The sequence below is a fragment of the Lissotriton vulgaris genome, chromosome 11 (genome assembly GCF_964263255.1).
Source record: "Lissotriton vulgaris chromosome 11, aLisVul1.2, whole genome shotgun sequence".
Taxonomy (NCBI): domain Eukaryota; kingdom Metazoa; phylum Chordata; class Amphibia; order Caudata; family Salamandridae; genus Lissotriton; species Lissotriton vulgaris.
The window spans coordinates 386,522,297-386,545,497 of NC_141699.1; the positions used below are offsets into that span (position 1 = coordinate 386,522,297).

The 23,201-nt window shown below is 50.9% G+C and overlaps 1 protein-coding gene across 1 annotated transcript in view; it reads left to right on the top strand.

The window, feature by feature from the left end:
• The window catches only part of LOC147679834 (uncharacterized), a 104,874-nt gene that overhangs the window by 78,360 nt on the left and 3,313 nt on the right, over positions 1-23,201 (top strand). The window contains exon 6 of the mRNA XM_086943390.1: positions 20,743-21,155. Coding sequence (XP_086799516.1) covers positions 20,743-21,155 — 413 coding nt within the window. The remainder of the gene's footprint in view (positions 1-20,742; positions 21,156-23,201) is intronic.

The window sequence follows — 23,201 nt, forward strand, 5'->3', positions numbered from 1 at the left end:
AAGCCTGGCCCCAATCGGCCTTAACACTTGCTGTACACCAATAATAAATGTTCGCAACGCAATGCATTACGCATTAACTTAAAGAAAACAAAAATGATGACAGTGAATTACAGTAAGATCAAGAAAATCATGTGGTACCTGGATGGGTGCAGCCTAGGCCGGGTAACCAACTACAAGTACCTCGGAGTTGTACTTGATAGCAGAGGCTCTTATAAACCCAAATTGGAGGCCCTGCTTCGGAGGAGCACCACAAGTTACCAGGCAATGAAGCCTCTGAAGAAAGTTCTACCAGACTGAACACTAAATCTCCTATTACAGCTGATTCAAGCATGATTGCAGCCAATGCTCACACATGGGAGCGAAGCAACACAAGGGAAAGATGCAATAGTTCTTGACAAAATAATTAGTAGCACATACAGAGCAATTTTTCAGCTACCAAACTATGGAGCTCATTAGGATGGCGGGCGAACTTTGTCCGCCCGCCACCTTACCGGAAAACGGGACCGCCCGCCATAAGGGTGGGGGTCCCGTGGGGGCAATTAGGATGCGCCCACCGCAGTTGCGGGTGCATCCTGCATTCCTGTCATTGTGACGGGTGGTGCACTCAGCACCGCCCTCCACAATGCCAGGAAGGCATGTTGTGCACTTCCATGCACAACATGGCAGGCACTGCGCGGTGCCTGCCATGTTGTGCATGGAACTGCTGAGGGGTACCATAGGTACCCCCCATGTGCCCCCCCAGGGTACCTGGGGGCCCGCAACAGGCCCCCACACTCCATTCCTGCATGCTTTTCCGCATCTCTCCGCACCCATGGAAATATCGCTGGCGGTGTCTTACAGACACTGCCACCATATTAAACCCTTTTCCGCCCGGGCAATGAGTCTTTCCGCCCGCTGCGGTCCCCTCCGCCATAGTAATATGGCGGGGGGAAATCGGTGCTGGGCGGGGTCGGATCACCACCGCCATGCGGGCTGTGGCGATCCGCCCGTGAACCTAATGGGCCCCCATGTGTCACCCGCCCAAATATGCCTGGAATTCGGTCTTCAGAAGCAAACAGTGCAAAGAAGGGGAGCTATGTAAAAAGCTGGCATAAGATCAGGGGTGCCGAGCAAGGATCTCTAAATGTGCATCTTCGGACCAAGCTGTCACATCGAGAGAAATCACCTGCCAGAGAGTACCTGGTCAAATCCCTGGAAAGGCTTGAATTGACCAATCTCTGGAAATCCCCCATAGATCATAAAAGCTTTAAAAAGGTCATAAAGAAAGTAACAACAATGATATCCATAGCTGAAGACAAGGAAACTTTGGCCAAGAGGGCTCACGGAATGATAGTGCTTAATGAATATAAAGCTCTTACGCCACAAGCTTACCTGAAAATGGGAGTCAAACAGAAGACAAAACAAAATGTTTTTAAGTTGCGCTTTGGCATTTTACCAATTCTTCCTTATCTGCCACCTTGGAAAAGGAGACCAGAAGAACAGTTCTGTCACCTTTGTGGAACAGGAAATGAGGACCTAATACATATCATTTGTATCTGTCCAAGCTTGATGGACATAAGGCGTGCCTTACTTCGACCAACATTGAACCAGAAGGGCATCAGGACCTGTAGGCAGGCTGTACAATTGTGTTTTTTTTTTTCAAAACCATTTTTATTAGAGGTTCAATCAAGTGTAAGCACAGTCCTCCACAATCAGGAGGAAACTCATGTTTTCATCTTGAAGCACAACCACTTTATCCATGTTTTTACCCACTTCAAAAGGATTGAATAGGCATTCCAATGCACAAGCACTTTGACCATGCTTTACCTACCTTAAAAGGGTTTAATAGAAACTAAAACTGATATGACCATTATTTATAGCATAACATCAACAAGCTAAGTTGGAAGACTGTATTTTAAATGTTAATGTATAAATTGAGACAAGGATTGTTTTGTGTACTTTTTATATATTGATGGTTTTAAATTGTGAGTTTTAATTAACTGTACAATAAATTACTTACTTACTTACCTACTTACTTACTTACTTACTTACTCCATCCACAAGGAAATGAAAGCTCATAGAACAACAAGTCAGCATTTGGGGGAAGGCAACTTCTCATAGTTTACCAATAGCATGTTTGCCTTACCTTGCTGTTGGGGTAGCCTGGTTAATACCACCTGAAACCTGCGCAGGCCGTGCTGGGTGCTCAGGCATGAAGTAGTTTTGGTCCTCATATATCAACAAGAGGATCACCAAAGCTAGTCGTGTAGCTAAAATCTTTTCCAGCAACTTATTCTAAACAGTAAGCAAGGAAAAAAGTCTGTACTACCCACATTCTTCTTATCTTCCATATGGCTTAAGGATGGTGACTATTGTTGTCCCCTGAAGCTCCTCCGGAAGGGAGGCAGTCTGTCCTGCTTCCTCAAAGAAGCCCAGTAGGTGGGGGGAAAGTCATTATTTTCACACATGCAAAGTTAGAAAAATGAGAAGAAATAAAAATATTTCTTCTCTTTACACCTGCTTCAAGGAGGCATATCCCTGATTTTAGTTCACAAATCCCTGTCTATGATACATTTTAGATCGGCATTTGCATTAATCCCATGGGTGGTTGCATGAGAACGCCCAGGTACCAACCATGGAACACCCAAATGATATTAAGTGTTTTGAAGCTGTGCCTTGCACAACTTTGCTTTACTTTCGAATACTACCCAATGTACATCCAAATTTGTGTCAGACTTCACACTTTGTATCGGGTTTGCTTTGCAAAAGTAATGCAAACCCTATGCAAAGCATTACTAAATCTGGAGAGAAAGCCATATTAAAAGATGCAGATGTTCAATGTTGACTTCAGCGATCACACTAGTGCCCTGGTCCGAAGGAGGAAATCCTTCCACCGTGATCTCTAGAGCCAACTGCTGGAGGTCTCTTTATGAAGTTGCTGCTGTGGCAGCTGGCCAGCTTAGGAGGCAGGGTTGCCCAAGGGAGCCCTGGTGTGACAGCTCACCCTTGCCTCGCCGAGCAGCACACCTCCCTTGGTAATTCTACGTGTGCCCCATATCTGGTTATTCCATATGCCTGAGAGAACAGGCTGTAAAAACAGAGTTTGGTGGAGCTCTATATCGAATATTACTATCCCTACACCAGAAGGGAAAAGTCATTTATTATAGATTGACCTGTCGGTCACAGAATGCTAGGAAGCTGTCCTGCGACAACACAGCAAGCCCGCAATTGAACTTTAATTGTCACTTCCACAATATTTTCTTTCTGTAGAGAACCCTGAGACTATAGGGCATCCCTGCATATTTAATTATTCTGTATGTACCATAGTAAGTTATGTTGTGATTAAGATACTTATATATTTTTTAAAGACAAGCTCTGAGGTTTAAAATACAATAATGCACCTCTTGTGTGAATGTTTGAGTTATGAGTCTCTTACCCCCTCATTACCTCCCTGAGAAATCTTGACTGCTCGCCTTTGCTACGCTGGGTCAAGCTTGGAAAGGGTGGATTTTGTCCAGTTTGCAGATGCATTTTTTTAACACATTTTTATTGATTTTACAACATGTTACCTCACTGCTCAGTAATTAAAGACATCTCCTTAGTCCATAACCCCCTGTTATAGTCCTGACCCCCTCAATCCCGACAGCATAAACATTATATGTCAACAAATCCTTTCGCTAAGTGGAAAGAAAGGGGATGTTCCCATCTCTTGCATCCTATAATAGATCCCAAGTCTTATACGTTACAATAAACCACAAAATCTGTTTTTTAACCCCACAACCAATCAACTGCCCTCCCCCTCCCTCTATCACCGGTGTGTTCAAAACGTTCATTACATCAACATTGTGTATCACATAATAGTCAAATACCATAACTTACTGCAGTGGCTACTTCACCATTTGTCTCGGGTGGGACCCCCCTGTGTTGCATCCCTCACCTATTTCCGGTCAGCCTTGGCTTGCGCCAACCCCTCCCACACACTCGCAGACTCCAGAACTTTCTCATTATTAACGCATCTCGCCTGCTGAAACGGAACGCTACTTTCACTGCCTGCCCATTTAATCAGCTCTGCTTTCCATCTCCTGCTGCTAGGTCCCTCTTTTGACTTCCAGTGTGTGGTGATTTCGCGCTTTGCCAGCAGCAGTCCCATATCTACGAATGTACTTGTTACCTTTGTCTTGGAGGTATGGGGGAACCAGTGCAATATACATGTGACTATGTTAAAATCTATCTGGCGATCAGTGACTGAATTTAATAAGTCTCCTATTTCAGACCAATAATTCCCCAGTTTCGGGCAGTCCCACAGCATGTGTTCAAGTTTCACAGCCTCCTTTGTGTATCTGGGGCATGCAGCACTGTCAACCTTGAAGTATTTTTTAATCTTACCAGGGGTAAGGTACGCTCTGTTCAATATGAAAAAGTGCACCAGCTGGAATCGTGCATTTCCAGTGCTTTTCCAGGCCCTGCGCATGATATGTCCCCAGTCCGATTCTGGGATGGGCTTCCTGATTCCAACCTCCCATTTCAATCGTAATGTGCCTAGCGGAGCCAACCCCTCATCCAGCATTCGCCGATACAGGCATGTAACTGCCTTAAATGTACCTGCTGCCATCACGACATATTGACAAGCCATTGTTGTTTTGGGCTCAGTTAGTCCTTCCTTCCAATGCTTCTGAAGTGCTCACACCAGGGCAGCATGTACTAGGAATCCCCCTCTGGGGAGGTCAAATCGTTACTGTAAGGCCTGGAATGTTAATAATTTACTGTCCTTGTATAAATCTCCCAGGACCTGCACCCCAGCCTGTTCCCACCCAAGCAAGTACGTCCAGTCTCCACCATGGGGCAGTGCTGTAACCATCCCAAATGGTATTTCGGGGGCGTATGGTGTGTCACTCCTGCTCTCCGCTGACTCCGATTCCAACATAATCTTATTGTTTTCTCTTCCAGGGTTAGATCCCTAAGGTCAAGCCTTTGTTTTAATATTATAAAAGATATGATGTGTCTCGGTATTCCTTTACCTCTCATGTCCTCCGGGCCCCTAAATTCTAGTGCAACTACTTGCGTAACAACCTGTAGCTGGGCTGCTATATAATAAAGCTCTAGGTCAGGGACCGCTAAACCTCCCTCTGCTTTCGGTCTCATCATCGTTTTTAGCGCCACTCTCCGTCTACCAGTTCCCCAAAGGAATACTACTATCATAGTATTGAGCAACCTGAACATTGAACTTGGTATCCATATGGGCAAAGGCAGAAAAAAATATTGTAGCTGTGGCAATGCCACCATCTTCAGTAAGGCGGCCCTTCCCGTCACTGACAAAGGAAGCGTACTCCAGAATGCTATGCTACCTCTTAGTGCCCGTATACACCTACCAATATTCCCTTCAAGATTAGCACTGGTTTCATGGTAAATATGTGTACCAAGGTATACTAGGCAGGTAGGTTTCCATCATATCTTCCGCTTCAAGGCAGGTACTACTCTTCCGGGTTTCACTGGAAACAAGCACGTCTTGGTCCAATTCACTCTCAATCCCGATATATCCCTGAATTCCGAGAGCAGTTCTGCCGCACCCTCCAGCACCCCCTCATATTGCGAGATATATTGCTGATCGCCTCTGAAAGGCAACTCCTCATACCTTTGCCCCAGCCTGGCATATGCTGCCAGCTGTTCAATGGCTAACGTGAATAGCAATGGGGAGAGCGGGCAGCCCTGCCTCGTCCCACGGGGATACTTGATATCGGGGAGAAATCGCCATTCCAACTCTCACCCTCGCCGAGGTATACAACACTTTCGTCCACCCTATGAACGACTCTCCCAATCCAAAACGGCCCATTGCTTTATACAGGTAAGGCCATTCTAGGCTGTCAAAAGCCTTCTCTATATCCACGGATAGTACCGTGGCCTGTGTGTAGTCAAGGTGGTCCTCGCCCAGAACTCTGTGTATTTGTAGCTGTATTTCGAGTTGGGATAAACCCAGCCTCATCTCCATGAACTAATCTGTTCATATACTGAAGCAAGCGTGACGCCAAGATCCGACTTAAAATCTTATAGTCAGTGGACATCATTGACAATGGGCGATAAACTGCTGTGTCTGTGCTCTCTCTCCCTGGCTTTAATAATGGAATAACAAGGGCCTCGCGCATGGTCATAGGAAGATGGCCACGGTCGCGCGCCTCCCTGTAGACCTCCAGCAGCCTCGGGGCCAACAATTCTAAGTAATGCGAGTAAAATTCTATTGGTAACCCATCTACTCCCGGTGTTTTATTATGAGCCATGTTTTTAACCACGCCTCTAATTTCCTCAATTGTAATATCCCACCCCAATTGCTTCTCTTGTTCATCCTCTAACTGCGGGAGAGGTATGCTCTGTATGAAGGATTTGATGTCTTCATCCCCTCTGTTCAGTGTACTCTCATACAAGGCTGCATAGTACTCTAAAAACCGTGCATTAATCCCTCTCCGAGTATATATTGGACATCCGTCTCGTGCCGTCAATGCCAAGATCGGGGTGTCACGCGGGGAGGTATTGGCCAACCATGCCAACAAGGTCCCCGCTTTGTCTCCCTCCGCATGTGCCTTTACAACATATTTCTTTTAAACGAAACACCAGAGTCTTTCTCTTTCTGCAGCCACTGCCTCCTCAGCTTCCACTACCTCTCTTTGCTTTTCCGGGTGCTCAGGTCTAGCTCTTTCAGCTGTTATCAGCCTGTTTTCTGCTCTTTCCACATCCTGTATCAGTACCTTCCTCACTCCTACATACTTATTAATACACAGCCCTCTCACTACAACCTTGAAGGCGTCCCATTCCATTGCTCTAATAGAAGCTGTCCCTGCATTTTCATTAAAATAATTCACTATCCCTTCACCAACTTCCTTTTTAAAAACCGGGTCATCTAATGTTTTGGGACGTAATCTCCAAGTAGGGATTTCCGACTTTTCTAGTGTCCAATGCATACTAATCAACAACGGGTTGTGGTCGGACAGTGTTCTAGTGAGATACTCAGAGCGAATTATAGAGGTCATTATGGTTTTTGAACATAATATCACATCTAGGCGAACATGAAGTTCGTGTAATGCAGAGAAGTAGGAATAATCTCGATCTCACGGGTGATGAAGTCTCCATGCAGCTACAAAATTCCATCTATTTTGCCAATCTTGTCTATATTTGGATAACCTATGGACAGGGGAGTCTGGTAGGAGAGGATGTGACCTATCTTGAATGACATCTGTTATCAAGTTAAAATGTGCTAACGTGCCAGATATGTGCTCCAGGAATCGCGCCTGATCTACACAGTGCTACGTCGCTCCCATTTAAACGCCCCTCTACAGCTACACATCTTCCTTCTGGGTCTATGGTTTGTTTGGTAACCTGAAAGGGGATCCCAGCTCTAATCCAAATAATTTCCCCTCTTGCAAATGCCGAATAGGATGTCCTAAATACCTGCCCCCTCCACCTTCTCTGCAAGGCTTGACCCTGTGATTTAGTTAGGTGCGTTTCTTGGAGCAATGCAATATGTACCCCTCTCCTGACCAAATAAGCGTGGACCTTATGGCACCTCGTCATTGTGTGTAGTCCCCTTACATTCAAAGTAATACATCGTAGCTCAAGTATTGTCCCCATCATTGTAAATCATCTTGTGCGACCCTTCCTTTACCTGTATGAACACACCAGCAATCCCAACGTCCCAACTGTCCCCCCAAGCCCCCCTTCCTGCCACACCCCCAATAACAGGCCCTAGAACAACACAGCTAGTTCCCATCCATACTTCTCAAAAATAAAACTAATTCACTCCTATGTCCACCAGTAGTCACTGTGGGCGTGCCTTAAGGGCAATGGGGGGCCTAGAGGCAACGGCAAACCCCTCAAACACAATGAGTATTCCCGCTTCTATCCCGTAATTGTACACTGTTCCTCTGGCATACCCGTTTCCCCCACACAAATTGCAAAGCTATCGTGTATTGCTCGAGCGGTCCACCATTGATCCACTTCCCAATGTTCCCCTTGCTCAGTAAACTGACAATGCTCTCACTCTTGGATAGTCCCCAATTCCATGTCTTCCCCAATAGCAGCTCCCAAATTAGTCCTCCAAACCTCATTCATCCATTAGTCCATCAGCTGTGGCCGGGGTGACCTGCGGCATCCGTAGGCTTCCTGCTTCTGAAGTCTCAGTGTCAGATTATGCCTTGTCTCTCTCCGAATCAGTGCTCTCAGGTGATTGCAACGACTGTTCCCCTGACAAAGCAGTCACTACCTTCAGCACGTCTTGCCTCTCTATCTCTGTCTGGGACGGAGATGGTTTCTGCATACCCTGCCGGCGGCGTCTAATACACTGTGACTTGCGACAAAGGTTCCCTGGATGACTCTCGGAGGTGTTTACATCGGTAGCTCAGTTCCAGATCGATAGGCTTCCAACCAGGCCCATGCTTCTTCCGGGCTATCGTGAAAGCTGCCGTCCAACATTATTTTCAATCTGGCTGGGAACAACAATGAATATTGGAGGCTCACCGATCTCAGCTCTTTCTTAACTGCCAGGAAAGACGCGCGGCGGCGCTGGGTCTCCAGGGTATAATCCGGAAAGATAGTCACTTTGCCATTCTCAACTTGATACGGGCCTTCTGTTCGTGCTTTTTTGAGTCAAAAGTCTCTATCCTTGTAGTGCAGTATTCTTGCTACTACCAGACGGGGGGGGGGGACAGTCCGGCTGCGGTGGTTTTGCCGGTACTCTGTGTGCTCGTTCTAAGGCAGGGTACTCATAGTACATCTCGCAGGCCGCCAGCGGCCCGGCAAGCCTTTCCTGGTGGCCCGCGGACCTTGCAGATATAGTACCCGTGATTCAAAAAAGCTTTTTTAAAGAGTGTGTGTAACCGGAGCGAGACTCGGAGAGACTCAAAGGGGGACCAAGGTGGTCGAGGTGAAAAAGGAGGACGTGGCGGCAAAGGTTTAAAGGGGAGAAAAGGTTGCAGAGGCATTGACGGGTTGAAGGTGAGTTGTGTAACCAAAGCTTAAAATTAAAAGCGAATATTATAAAAAAACAATTTTTGTTTACTTTGCCACAGGGCGCGCAGTGAAAGCTGTAAAACCCTTCTGCGCATGGCTTCGTTCGCATAGTCATGGCGGCGAGGTAGAGGGAGCTTGAGGGATTATTAAGTGGGGTTTGGGCGTGCAGGTGAATGGCAGGGAGAGCGTGAGGCTGAGCGAGGATAAGAGAGCGGGTGTGAGGGAGGAACACGCATAGGGGTGCTTGAGAGAGTGCGAGGGTGTCTATGTGGTGGCTGTGAGCAGTGGGTGTGAGGCTTGGAGAGTGAAAGAGTGAGGGTAAGCTTGAGGAATGAGGGGGTTGGGCGTGAGGGGAGAGCAGGTGAGGGTGTATGATGTGGGGGAGGGTGTTGCAAACAAAACAGGAGATGGACAGAATGTGGATCAATGTCACACATTCACCCCAGTCCAAAGATCTGGGCCCAAATCCATCGTTTTTTTGCACTCCACACCACCCTGGGTTAGACAATGGCGATATGCAAATCAGCGCTGACCCTGTGCCCCATGGGAACAGTCCAGTCCGAACTACAAAAGCCATGTCCTTCCCAGAACGGAATCAAGCATCCGAGGACCGGACCGGTTTCGAGGTAACACCTCTCATCAGCCCGGCTAGCTTGACTCCAGTGGTGTGGAGTGCCTGGGACCCACGTCTGAGCATTCCCAGCGCACTTATGGCGGTAATTGCAAACAAAACAGGTGATGGACAGAATGTGGATCAATGTCACACATTCACCCCAGTCCAAAGATCTGGGCCCAAATCCATCGTTTTTTTGCACTCCACACCACCCTGGGTTAGACAATGGCGATATGCAAATCAGCTCTGACCCTGTGCCCCATGGGAACAGTCCAGTCCGAACTACAAAAGCCATGTCCTTCCCAGAACGGAATCAAGCATCCGAGGACCAGACCGGTTTCGAGGTAACACCTCTCATCAGCCCGGCTAGCTTGACTCCAGTGGTGTGGAGTGCCTGGGACCCACGTCTGAGCATCCCCAGCGCACTTATGGGGGAGGGTGTGGCACACGTAGATTGGTGGTTGTGTGCGAGGGTGTGTATGTGATGAAAGTGAAAGGTGAATGGATGTGAAACTGGCTGAAGGAGAGAGGAAGGGTGAGCTTGAGGGGCGAGGTAGGGTTTGAGTGTCAGGGTTGAGCACACATAAATTGGTGAGTGGGTGTGTGAAGCATGTGGTGGAAGCGAGAGGTGGATGAGGTAGTTTGTGCGGTGCCGTTTTGCAGGTTCGTGCTAGGGCCGAGGATGGAGGTAGGTTGTTTATGAGAGAACACGGCATGTGAACCTGGCGACACAGCAATTGTCAGTACTTAATTTGAGCCGGCGGGGGCCAGCTGCACTCATTTTTGGGAACAAGTACTTGTTTTTATGTAGTGCTTGCTATCAGGTCACCATGTCACCCAATGTAACTGTACTCAATTTCTAAACCTGGGAAGGCTGAATACCTGAGTCACCCTGCCAAAAAACGCCTGTGTGACCTGTAACACACTACCCAATGTGTAGGCCCTATCTGCATAGCATGGGTGATCATCACCTGTCTCTCAACAAATCGTTTGCTAAGCAACCACTCCTGCAATAAATTCTCTGTTCACATCCATACATGCCGTTTCTTGTCCGCAGCTTCCCCCTACCCATAAGAAGAAAGAGTGATTCACACAGAAGTCAGCAGTGGAGACCGCGAGCCTCAGCGCCTACCCTATACTCCCCGCTGCCCCCCTCCCTCCCCTCCTTCCATCACCTCACAGTCCACGCAGGCCCTGCCAAAATAACATCTCAGAAGTAATGTGGGCACTGGGCAGACATTAAATGTCGCTTACAGCAGTTGCCACATTGCAGGTTGACAAGAATACGTTACAAGCTGTTGGAGAGATCTGATAATGGTTTACTATACAAAATATGATATCAAACATAAAACAACGAGTGAAAGGGGCGTCTCATTCATTTTGCAGACGCAAAAATGAGTTCCCTCATCCTGCAGAATGAGGGAAGGGGAGTGAGGGTGAGGGAAGGGGAGTGAGGGTGAGGAAGGGTGAGGGAAGGGGAGTGAGGGTGAGGAAGGGTGAGGGAAGGGGAGTGAGGGAGAGGGACGGAAGGAGAGAGAGAGAGAGAGAGAGAGACAGAGAGAGAGAGAGAGAGAGAGAGAAACGTTGTTGCGCCAATTTCGACTTTCAGCGTCCTCGGCACGTCGTTCTAAAGCCTGTATTCGATCCAGGGCAACCGTCATTTTATTCTCCAATACACTGTGGGCCGGCGCCACTTCTTGTAGTGTCGCCTCCACCTGTTTTACCCTAGCGCATGATTTAGAGTGATCCGCTCGCAGTAGGCCCGGCCCTGTTGCCACCTGTGCAATATCTTGTTGTAAGGCCGTGCGAGAATCCGCAATCGCTACTAGTATTCGATCAAATTGTTGCTGCATTGCGGGGTCCTGCGTGTCCCCAGGTTGTCCAATCTGTCAGTCTCTGGCGTTTCGCTGTCTGGTGTTTGTGGTGTGCCTCCCTGTATCCCTCTAAGTTTCCCCATGGTTTGGCTCTTCAGACCCTATACAATGATTTAAGGATTGTCACTGTGCTCAGAATCCAGGGGTCATCCAATGACCGAGAGCAACGCGGTTGAGTCCAGGACTGAAACCTATCTGCGATATCTGCCACATGGTTGCTGTTCCAAGACCCAGCCCTGGTGGTGCCCCGGCATGTCAACCGCCTCTAGCTGTTACTTTCATCAATATCTCACCCCTATATACTCAGCCCGCCAGCTCTCCTCTGCGTAGGCTAATTCCTCTCACAGTGGCATGTGTCTTATGAAGTTGGAGGTTCGCGGTCCTATGACAGTGCAGTCTTGCGTCCTACAGGCGTGGTTCTGCCCCGTTCAGCTACAACTAAATAAAGTACTGTGCCTCATGTTCATGCCCGACAGCAGTTAGGGAGGGACCATAGCTGTGGACCCTTTGGAAGCTGTGTCAACAATGTCCCCCACTGCAGCAGAGCTTACCAGGGCACCATACATCAAAGGAGTACACTACCAGGGGAGCCATGCACCTCGACCTGGCACGTGTCAGCAAACCCAGATCGCGCAATACCTACACTCCACGCGGTTACTTGAAGTGTAAAAGGCCATTTATTAGGACATGGTTGCAATCATTTAGACTTATTAACAGTACATCAATGGATGAAAATATACATTTCCATAATCATTTAGACTTATTAACAGTACATCAATGGATGAAATATACGTTTCCATAATCATTTAGACTTATTAACAGTACATCAATGCATGAAATATACGTTTCCATCCCATCCCCACGCATTCTCCATTCTGGCTTTCCAAAACCCTCTCACCTGTCTGACTCTTCACCCATTCACTCGATAACCTCCTTCCTCTCCCCATTCTCACCTTCACTTGCCCTCCAAGCATCCTCTGTTGACTTTGCCTTTATTGCTCATTGCCTCCCGTGCCCCACTATCAGTCACCTGTGTACTGTTCTCCCCCCACCCGAGGGGTGGATCCACCCGTATGTGACTCTCTACCCCTCCAAAGTACCGCCACCCAGGGAACCCCCGGATGGTGGTTACCTGCCCCACCCCCCCCATTGTCCTGCGCACCTTTCGCCTCCTGCCAGCCTCACTCAAAGCCTTCCAGTGGACGACAATCCACCACCTCATCCCGGATCCAGCAGCAAAATTACCACTCCCGATAGAAACATTAATCGCGAAAGGTGCCCTTCCAGCCACGGGCCCACGCGCCCTTCAGTCCCGTGCCCAAAGGCAACCTCCCTGCAGCAGCACCCGGTGAACGACCATCCACCGACCATGCGTCCCCTGTCATACAGGGACGTCCCCTGGCAAAATCCACCAAGAAAACTGCTCTCGACGCTGCGATATTCCTGTATCATTCCCACCTGCGCCTGCATGCGGGGTACACAAAACATCCCATGGGGCCACACCCTGCGTGGTGAACGGCCATCCACCACCGCGCCCAACGCCCGCATACCAGCAACATGTCTGGACCCAATCATTTGTCTGAAAAATCCACTTCCCCCGCGGTGAATGGCCATCCACCACCTGGCCTGCATCCACCACCTGTACACATCCCAGCAGAACCATCGACCACTCCGGACCACTGTATTGGCCATCCAATGTGCCCCTTTTCCTCCCGAGGTGGACGACCATCCACCCCCTGGTCAACCGTCCTTTTCCCCTTCGACAACCATTGCCAATCCCGCTCCCGGACCATAAAGGTGCACCCCCCACCCCAAAGGCTGTGCAACATGTAAGACCGTCCCCTTTCTAAATGGAAGTGCTCACGTCTGCAAATACCGAGTAACCCTAGAAGTTCAAGATGACAAAGAAGCATTCTAGCATGTGACGTGATCGTATATGATCATGTCATGTCAGTGAAACCAAGTCTGATCTTAGGGAAGCATGAAGCCACCGCCAGTTCATCCTCACTACATCCTGCATGTCACTGTGCGTTGGGTAAGCGCCCCCCCCATTGCGGTGAACGACCGTCCACCATTGTGCCCGAGGCCACCAAAACCAACAACCCCGGACAAATCATTGGCCACCCCAGCCATTCCCCCACCCCACTTCTGAGGTAAACGACCATCCACCCCTTGTACCACAGTCCTTCTATCCCTTGGCAAACCATAACAGTTGCACACCATAAAGGAATCTCAATGTAAATAAAATCCAGTCATTGTTAAGGCATCAAACTCAAGCCGGTCACCCCCCCATCTCTCAGAACGTCCTGCGGTGGACAGCCAACTGTGGATCCCCCCCTACCCGCAGTGAACAACTATTCACCCAACCGGGCCAGCAATCCGTCCCCAGGTGGTCCCGGGCCAACTCCGTTCCTGTTAGGTGACCCCCCCCCGTGGACGACCATCCACAGCCTGCACCTCCATTCGAATGTAAGCGAGTTACAGTCCTGACCATTCCTGGACCGCGACAGGCGGCTCCCCGTGAAAAAGGCCCCCACCTTCTATCTCGCCCCAAACAGTCCCATCACCCCGGGCGCCATGGCCTGAACCCCCACATCCTTGACCCCCAACAGTCTCCCCCAAGCACAAAACATGTGTCTGTCCATGATGCCCCATGTTCCGTTCACTGGAAACACATCCCTGCGAAGCATCCCAGGATCACGCCAGACCTGACATATCCCAGTAAACTCACCCCCATCATGTATCCAAAAATCAGGGCAACCTCCCATTTCCTGTGCCCAACGGTGACCGCACTGGTACCAACATCCCCCCCCCACAAATGTTGTCCGACCCGATCTCTCAACAGGTCACCACCCAACAATCGTGGACCCCACCCAGTAATGTCCACACACCCGCTAGTACGCCTCCACCGTCAACCAAATCGGGGAGAAAAAGGCCACACCCATCCAGGCGACTGCCCTGGCTCCCGCTCAACTTCCAGACCCCTTGGTAGAAAAGAAAGATCAGTCCTGTAAAATATATGACGTACCCCCAGCCCTCTAACGGCCGTTGACCCGATCTCCTCTTCAAGACAAACCCCATGTCCCCAGTACCCACACCGCCACAGGCACCGCCTGCACCCACCACCCCACCAGTGCCCCCCACTCCCCAGGACCCCCACAGGACAACACAGCTGTTGCCGCCCGAGCCCCCAAGAACCACACTCCTCTCCAGACCGTCCCACCACAGAACATTCCAGTTACGCACATGACCAGCAAATCCCAGGCGAAACGTCTCCCCCGTCGAAAGACGACTCCCTCCCTCCAACTAACTGCACTCGGAATCCTCGGTGATCGTCCGACACTCACCCTTGCCCCCGCACAAACCGACACCAATATGCCAGGCCCTTAGTGCCCTCATGCCTGTGCACACCTCTGCCACAACTACACCGCACCTCAGCTGCTCCGTTCGCAAGCCTGCACCCTAATTTGGCACTACCAACCTGCCCCCCGCGGTCCAACCTACCTCCCCTCGGTCCCTTCGGATCTGCAAGTAGTTCTAAACCACAACCCCCGCCACCGTGGCGCGCAGTACCACGCACCCAGGTCAACGCAAAGAAACCCCCCTCTCCCCCCCAAGACCCCAGCACACAGTGGCCCCAATACCGCTACCACCACGCCACATCTTCCCGTACCACCTCGGCCACCCCCCCACCAAAAAGGCCCCCTTGCTCCCAGCCCTCAACTACTCATGCACACGTGTCCAACAGGACCACCCCCGAGCTGCCCTGTACATCCCCGCAAACGCTTCCATCATAAACTCCTCCTTCCTTTGGAAAAAACACCACTCCCAAACCATCCTGCCAAAAATTACCCCCGCCATGGCCGACGCGTCAGACGCTCACCGCCATACCACGCCCATCCTTTGAAAACTCTCCCAGGCCTGAGTCTGCTGTTAGAGGTTGTGAATTCACCCCTGCACTCCTTTCCCGCCCCATCGACTGGCAAGCCTCCAATTCCCGGGGACGAAAACCACTCACCCTCCCGCATAGCCCGACACAAAAATTCCCCAACCTTCGCGCGAAAATCCCCCCGCCAAGCTAATCCAAGATGTGAAGCCCACCGCCACCTACACGGCACCCCAAAACCTGGCTTCCGCCTCCCCGGCGCATTCAGTACCCCCTTCACTGCTCCAACCTTGCACCCACGTGGTGCCGCTATGCCCGTACTGCTGCGGGTAGCGTCCGAATCTCGCCGGAACATCCTTCCCTGCCAGTGTAAGCATCCAGACCCCAGAGCCCCCCACCCGCCTGAAAGCCAATGTCACGTCCAAATGCCACTAGGGAGTCAACCGGCCATCCCAGTCCTCCCGCTGTTCAGCAAACCGCTGTGAATCATGTCACCCACACTGTGCTCCCATCAGGACCCCTGCCGCCGCAGCCCTGGTATCCCCCAGCACATCCCCCTACAATTACAGCACATTGCCCCTGAATCGCCAGGATCCCCCCCAAGCTGTCCACATCCCCCAGTCCGCAGCCTTAATTGCGCACATAAGGGCTGCCCCAGCACAACGCCCCTTTACTTATAGGCGCCATGCCCATCGTGGCCGTGCCCGAATGTCCCACCTTGGCCCCCTGACCCCTACCACAAGAAAGAACAATCCTGGCACCATGAACCCCCCCCAAACCAGTGAACTCAACATCCCCATCACACAGCACCCGCAGAGCCCCACCGCTCCCTTCGCAACCACACCACCTGACCCCAAGCATTTCCCACACCACAACCATGCCAACTCATACACAAAACATAAGTAACAGTGTCTGGATAAAAGGTGTATCTGATGCTGCGCGAATACCCCGGTGGAGGGCAGGCCGCCACGGACCCCCCTACTGCTTCGGACCAGCGTATGGAGGCCGTAGTGCGCCCCGCTGGCATCACCTGTTGTCGCGCTGGGGCACCGTCCGTATTCCGCTCCCTCCACCAGGTCGCCACAACCCGGTAGGCCCAAGCACCACCGGGCCTCGCGCCGTCTTGGCCGTCCCTCACCTAGTCCCAGATACCCAGTTGCGCGCGTCAACAAACTCCACCGGGACCCGCCCGTGACCAACTTGAAAAGCGCGGGCTCCCAGGGTGGACCGGCCCACGCCCCGCCTTGCCGCCAAAATTAAGTGGGTGCCTGCTGGACCGCTGCCGGCTCCGTTCTCCGCTGCCAAAACTCTCGAAACGCCCCGTGCCGATCAGCTGATGAATGCCGCCACCAAGTTTAGCCACCCATCTCCTAAAGCGAACGGGGGTCCCCCGCAAAATGAGGAGCAGTGGCAACCAAAATGTACCCACAGCCTGACCCAGGACCGTTCCCACCCTCCCCCCAGGCACGCAGAGTAAGCCCCCCCCCCAGGACAGCGGACAAAGAGTGGAAAGAAAACCCCCCTCCCCCCACCCCCGCAGCGAGCCCCCCCCCCGCGGCCTCCCACACCGAACCCCCAGGCCCCTCCCCCCCGCAGGCCAACGCAGCGCGACGGAAAACCCCAGGAGAAGCCTGAGGAAAAACCTGGGGGAAAGAGAAACGCGCGCGCAAGGCGGGGCCCCCCCCCCACCCGCTCCCAGACAGGGTGACCCGGCATCATCTACCAATTCCCGCCACGGCCGCCATGCATTCCCGCCGCTCCGCACACCTACTCACTGCACGCCGAATCCCCCAACCGGGCCAGGGGCTGCTCCCGATCGACATTCCCGTCCTCACTCGCCTCGTGGCGAAAACACCGCCGCACCAGAAACTCCCCAGGGGGCATCCCCCGGAGACTGCCAGACAACCAGCCAAACCCTCCATCTGCCTGCTGATCGACAAATCAGCCAGCTCTAAACGGCCCTAAAAAACTAACAAACATAAAATGTCCTCCCGGTGATGCACAGGTGTCAGGAAGAGGCCGGATCTTCCTCTCCTGACACCTTATATGCCCTCCCCAATCCCACCCCTTCCCTTAACCCCTGTAGTCCCGCCCTCCACCTTGTCCTTCCGTGCCTTGCGCGAAAACCCCGAGGGAAGACTGGTCTGCGACCCTACTTCCCCCGGGGGCCGCACTCTGTCACTACTTCAGCCCCACCTGGGGCCGTCCGGGAGCAGAGTTCAGGCCCAACTGGAGTCTCTGGTTCGTAGGAGGACAGAACTGGTGCAGTAAGGTTTCTAAGCGCGCATCAGGGCTTGCACCGACAGTCATTGCATGGGGCCAGTGGTAGCCCAGCCAAAGTTCGTTGAATACACGGAGGCCTTCCTCCCCTACCTCTTCCTCTTCTCTTTTGCGTAATTGAAGTCCCCCCCGCTCAGGGCCACCCTTCTCCCGTTTTTGTGTGCTCCCCGCCTCAGCTCACAGGATGCGACCGCCCCCGTAGGCCCCCTTCCGCCACCGCAGCCAGGGGCCCGTGTTAGATCGCGCCCCACTCACCACGGCTGGTTTGGTGGTAACACAGCCTCCGCAACGGCGTCCTGGACCAGTCGTTCCTCCGCACCTTCCCCTGTCTGCTCGGCGCAGCCTCAGCTTTCTGGACTCCCAGCACCTCGCAGCCGGACACAGTCTGCACCGCCCTGCAGTCAGCTCCCGCGGGGAGCCTCCATGGTGCAGGGCGCGTCCTCCTTCACCGCTCCAACTCCCAGATGCCGCCCAGAACTCGGCATGATTCCCAGCAAGGTCCTACAGTGATACACAGTTTCCTGTCTTCAGACGGCAGCTCTCACCAGCCTCCGGCCCAGGGTCGGGTATTCTGCAGTAGAGCCGCCGCCATTTTGTGCCGCACCGGAGCCAGCAACCTCCATCGACAGACCAGCCCAGAGAACGACTCGGAGCCCGATTTTCATCTGTGCGAGTGCCAAGTAAGCTCAGCACCCCGCGGCTCGTTCCCAGCACCGTTCGACACGCCAGGGCACCATGCTTGTTCAGGATTAATGTGGGCATCTGTGCGGAGCTCAGCGCCCACAGCCTGCTCCATCGGCTTCCAAGCCACGCCGACCTCCAGTTTGCAGATCCATACTAGGACAGACACCAGGATAGCGATGGCATACACACTCAACCACCATGAGGGGCCCCAAGCCACTATCTGTCATGGGGCCACTCGAATGTGTTCTTACTGTAGGTCTTAGATAAGATGGAGTGTTTGGGAGTTCACTGGGTACAGGGGAAGATTGAGCAAACACTACCAGGAATGGGGGCTTCCTGCCCACGTACACAAGTGTCAGAAATGTTCAGAATATTTGAATCCTTTTCTGACAAGGGTCACTAAAGAGTAAATGTCAGGGCTCAATAGAGCTTGCTCTGCCAGGCAGACTGATGTCTGGCTTGGTGATTCCACCTTGATGCAGAAGGCCTGACCCGGGGTGGTATGCTTCGGTCCAGCACAAGAGATCTAAGTTGACTGTTGCTGCTGCAGTTGAAAATATAGTTTTGTTCTTGGGCAGGGCCATCAATGCCATATTTAAGTTCCCAGTTGTAATGTTTTTCAGCATAAGTAAAAAGTCATTTTGGGAGGCTGCTTGTCGAGTCCTGGGGTAGTAAACATTCTCTATATTCAAAGGAGTGCGAGGAACGGAGGACTAATGCACCTCAGTCTCCCTTAAGTATCAGAACATACGTGGCCCTAAAGACAAATGGAAGCTATACATACTCTAGCCTTCTAAGAGAATTATCAGAAGTTGAAGTATCTCTCACTACTAGTAGAAGGGAGAAAATGTTTTCCCCATTTCAGTCACCCAGGTCATAGCAGTTGGGTGCTTCAAAATACATGGTTAAGGTAGGTGGTAAAGGTAACTGCTGCATCCTGGAGCGACCGGTGGGTGCACAGATCTGTTCTGCTTTGCCACAGCTTCTCATCATCGGTGTACTCCCGTTTTACTGGGGCCTGACATGCTATGAATTTGGAACTAGTTCGAATGGTTGTAGGTGGTCATGTGTAAATGTGTGTGAATGTGTTTCGATTTATATAGCGCACTTTAACCCAGGGGCCTCAAGGCGCTTGCTTAGGGAACCCGTCCTGGTATTCTCCTGTGAGATACCCCAGCCGGGTATCCACAAGTTGAAAGCCAGGCATCCCGCCGCGAGGGGCCGTAGTGGAGATTAAGCAAGCTATTGCCCAGAGTCGCAGAGTGTGACCCCGTGAGTCGAGTAGGCACCAGAGCGAGAATTGTCGACTCCGTGGAATTTTTGAGCCCGAGACCCGCCGGGGCGGGGAATCGAACCCTGGTCCACGGCCGATCTCAGCTTCTGGGTCTGCCGCCTCTAACCACTGAGCCACGCTTCTCCACTTCATGCTGGTGGTGTGTGTCTCTGCGCTGGGTAAGGTGGGCCTCCTGTCTGTCCTGGGAGCCTGCCAGCTCTGTGTGGGTAGTGCACTCAATGAATGTGTCTGAGAGGACCCTATAATTAAAGATCAGGTAAGGAGTAAACACATATGAACGTGCCCAGGAAACACTGTACTACTTTAATAATTTGTAGGCTAACATATGTTGAAAATGCGGTAAATGTGGAGTTTGTTTACAAGTTGGGTCGATACGTTTCACTGCCTGAATGTGCAGGGAGCTTCTTCAGGTGCAAAGGATCCTATTGAGTTCCTAGGGGGTCTACGTGGGTACTTGCATTATTGTTTGTGTCAATGCCCCTGAAATGTAAACCAGAAAAAAACGTCTCAGATTTCAAAGTGCTGAAATTAAGACCAGGTTAAAATGTGCAGTGCAAACCGTTCCAAATATAAATACCTTTGTTTTAATTGTTAAGCGTCGAGAAGAGTTGTCACGAAAATGCTCCATGGGCCAAGACTGACATGATGTCAGGTATTTGCAGCACACACAGATAAGGGGAAAAGAGAGAAACGCATAATATTTCTTAAAACATCCTTTCAGTCAACATTAGGGTCATATTGTATTAGGGAACATTTAAATGTGATAAACATACTAGGAAATAATGTCTGAGACATGCTAATGAAGAGAAATGAATGCCTCTTCCTTCCATCACTGCTCGTGAGATGGTGTGGGATGACCTCTTTCAGGAGGGTAGGGAATTTCACCTTTTCTTGTGGTGGAAATGGTCGATCAGGGGGTACCAAAAGCATTGTGTTCTCCATAGTTTAACGCCATAGTATAAAGGCCTAATTAGAGGCTTATCTGAAAATCCCACACTGATATTACCCCACAGGTCATTTGTTTTTCCCTGGCTCCCATCTGCCAGATCCACACACCAAAAGAGGGTTCCTGTATGCTAGCCTGCAGCCCCCACAGAGCTGGAGTAGTGACACTCTGTGTTAATCTCTTTTTTCACAGATACCCTGGACATCCACATGTACGCATCTGATGGAGCCGATCTAATGGTTGGCAGCACCTCCAAATCATTCACCATCCTGGAGAAGTTTCTAGAAGATGACATGTTCCGCTCTGTCCTGGAGGACATTCTTGGGGGCTCGGAGTCACTCTATGAGCTGGAGAAACGTGTACATGACCCGGAGTCACTCTCCGGGATGGAGGAGTTTCCAGAAGCTCCAGCACCACATCTCCGTATGGCCAGACTTGAGGAGGATGCCGCCTCATCGCCCACCGCACTGGAGAGTGCAAACGCAAAAGTCAGAAGAGCATTTCGGGTCCTGGGTAGGAACAGGATTGCAGTTGCTCTGAATTTGTCAGGGACAGACCGCTACCTGGCATGCGGGGCAGGGACCCCACCCTCGTTGACTATGGAGGTGAGTGATGGTGGTGGGGGTTCTATTTCTAGTGCAGAGCGTGAGTGGAGAGAAGTATTATGCTGCATGGTAAATTAAAGGCTCCCACCCTCTTAAGCCTGCACTAAAGTGATATCACATTGTGACCAATATATCACCCAAAACAAAAAATTGTGATTTACACCGTATCATTTAGCAGATCACCAGCAGTGGGAACGATAGAGGTTGGAAGCAGGGATACAATATGCTAGGAGCGAAAATGCATCAGGATTCTTCAAGGCAGCTCTTGTTCCTGAAAGAAACCGGGGCTCCCTTCAGTACTACCTTCTTCCCCTGAGGTTTCATCAGCATTCACAAAGAGAAGGGTGGAACAAGGAGACACCACCTCCTTTGAGAGGTCACTAATTCATCAATTATTTGTGACTGCAGTTGCAATACAAGATATTGATACATTCCATTGTGACTTGCAGATAGGCGGGTCCGCCACTTCACGCCCACTGCTAATTGCAATTCGGAGTGAATCATAAAGCCCATTTTGTGTGTCGGCAAGGCTTTTCCGACCTGCAAAATTAGTTGAGTAAATAGAAAAACGCCTTTTTCAAGTCGCGAACCCCGTGATTTTGCAAATAGCAGGGTTTGCATTTGCAAAATGGCTTTGTACATCTGGCCTCTTAACTCCTCATTTGAGTTGTACCCCATTTATATGTCGGTAGTGCTCAGGTTTTTTTTGTTATTTCCCCTACAGGTATTCCCTTCTTTCAGTAGAAAAGATAGGATTTCCTTGCAGTTATCCAGCACTGATTGGCCCCAGGGAGGGCTGGGCCATATGGGGCAGATTTCCACCAGCTCGGAGGGTGAAAGGAAGAGGAGCTCAGCAGTCTGCTCTGCTACCCTCCTGTTGGTGTGTCTGACAGTAGGTGCACCACACAGTACTACATACATTGTGCATCCAGAGTTCCTTCCATAGTGCCCTCGACTTGCTTGTACAGTGCTATATGTTGTATTGTGTGTGTGTCAAAAGTGAGGGTGTCACATAACTTCTGCCACAACTGATTTCCACTGCTCATATTGATGTCGAGTCTTCCCCTGAGCTCTGATGGAGGCTCTACTAATCCTGCTGGCCCACATGTCTTCTTCTCATTGGCTGAGAGTTATAGAGGGTGAACTCCTGGGTGGAAGAGTCTGGGGTCAGAGTGATACATTGCATGGTTGTCAGGCACTGCTGCCTGCACTTGTTCCTGCCCTCGCCTTTCGTGGTCGGCAGCCCCTGCCTGTGCCTTCGCTTGGTATTTGCGCCCGGCCTGGGTGTGGATGATCAGCTTCCTTTTGCCTTTGGACACAAAGTACTACAATCGTCAGCTTTGTGACTCTTGAGCCCCGGGGAGGCCTAGCACAACACTGTCAGACTTAGCAGACCAACTGGTTACTCACCGCACCACATCCCACACCTTGCGCCATGCAAACCTCCACCTACTACTAGCACCTAAACCACCATGAGCTTCACAAGGTTCAGGTCCTTCAAACTGCACATTCCTCTCCTGTAGCTTGACATTGTCATTCAAATCAGAGACAACAGCAACCTTCTAGATCTCAAGTGAGCCCTTTAAACTCGCCTTAATACACTCAGAAACAGCATGATGGAAGCCCGGCTCATTATCTCCTCGTGGCCCCACCAGCCACCGTGCAAAACACAGCACCATGAGCTGTCCAAAGACCACAGGGTGTGAACATGAACATCTCTACGCTGTCTGTTATTTCTAGGTTTTTTGATGCTTGAAACTATGTTTCTCTTTGATCATCACGGTATCTGCAACGTTTCTATATGAAGTCACCCAGCAACTCATGAGCTCAAGTCCATATGTACCTCCTTAATCCCATGTCATGTTCCGCCATTTTATCAAAAGGACTGTAAATTTGCATTAGCCACAGACAAAAGGCAGTGACCTCATTTACGCTGACCTTTTCACATTCAAGAGAGATGTTGCCCATGTGTAATATGTTAACAATATGCCAATGTGGCGCTCAAATGCTATTGTGAACATGTGGATAGTGCCAGCTCTTTGGACG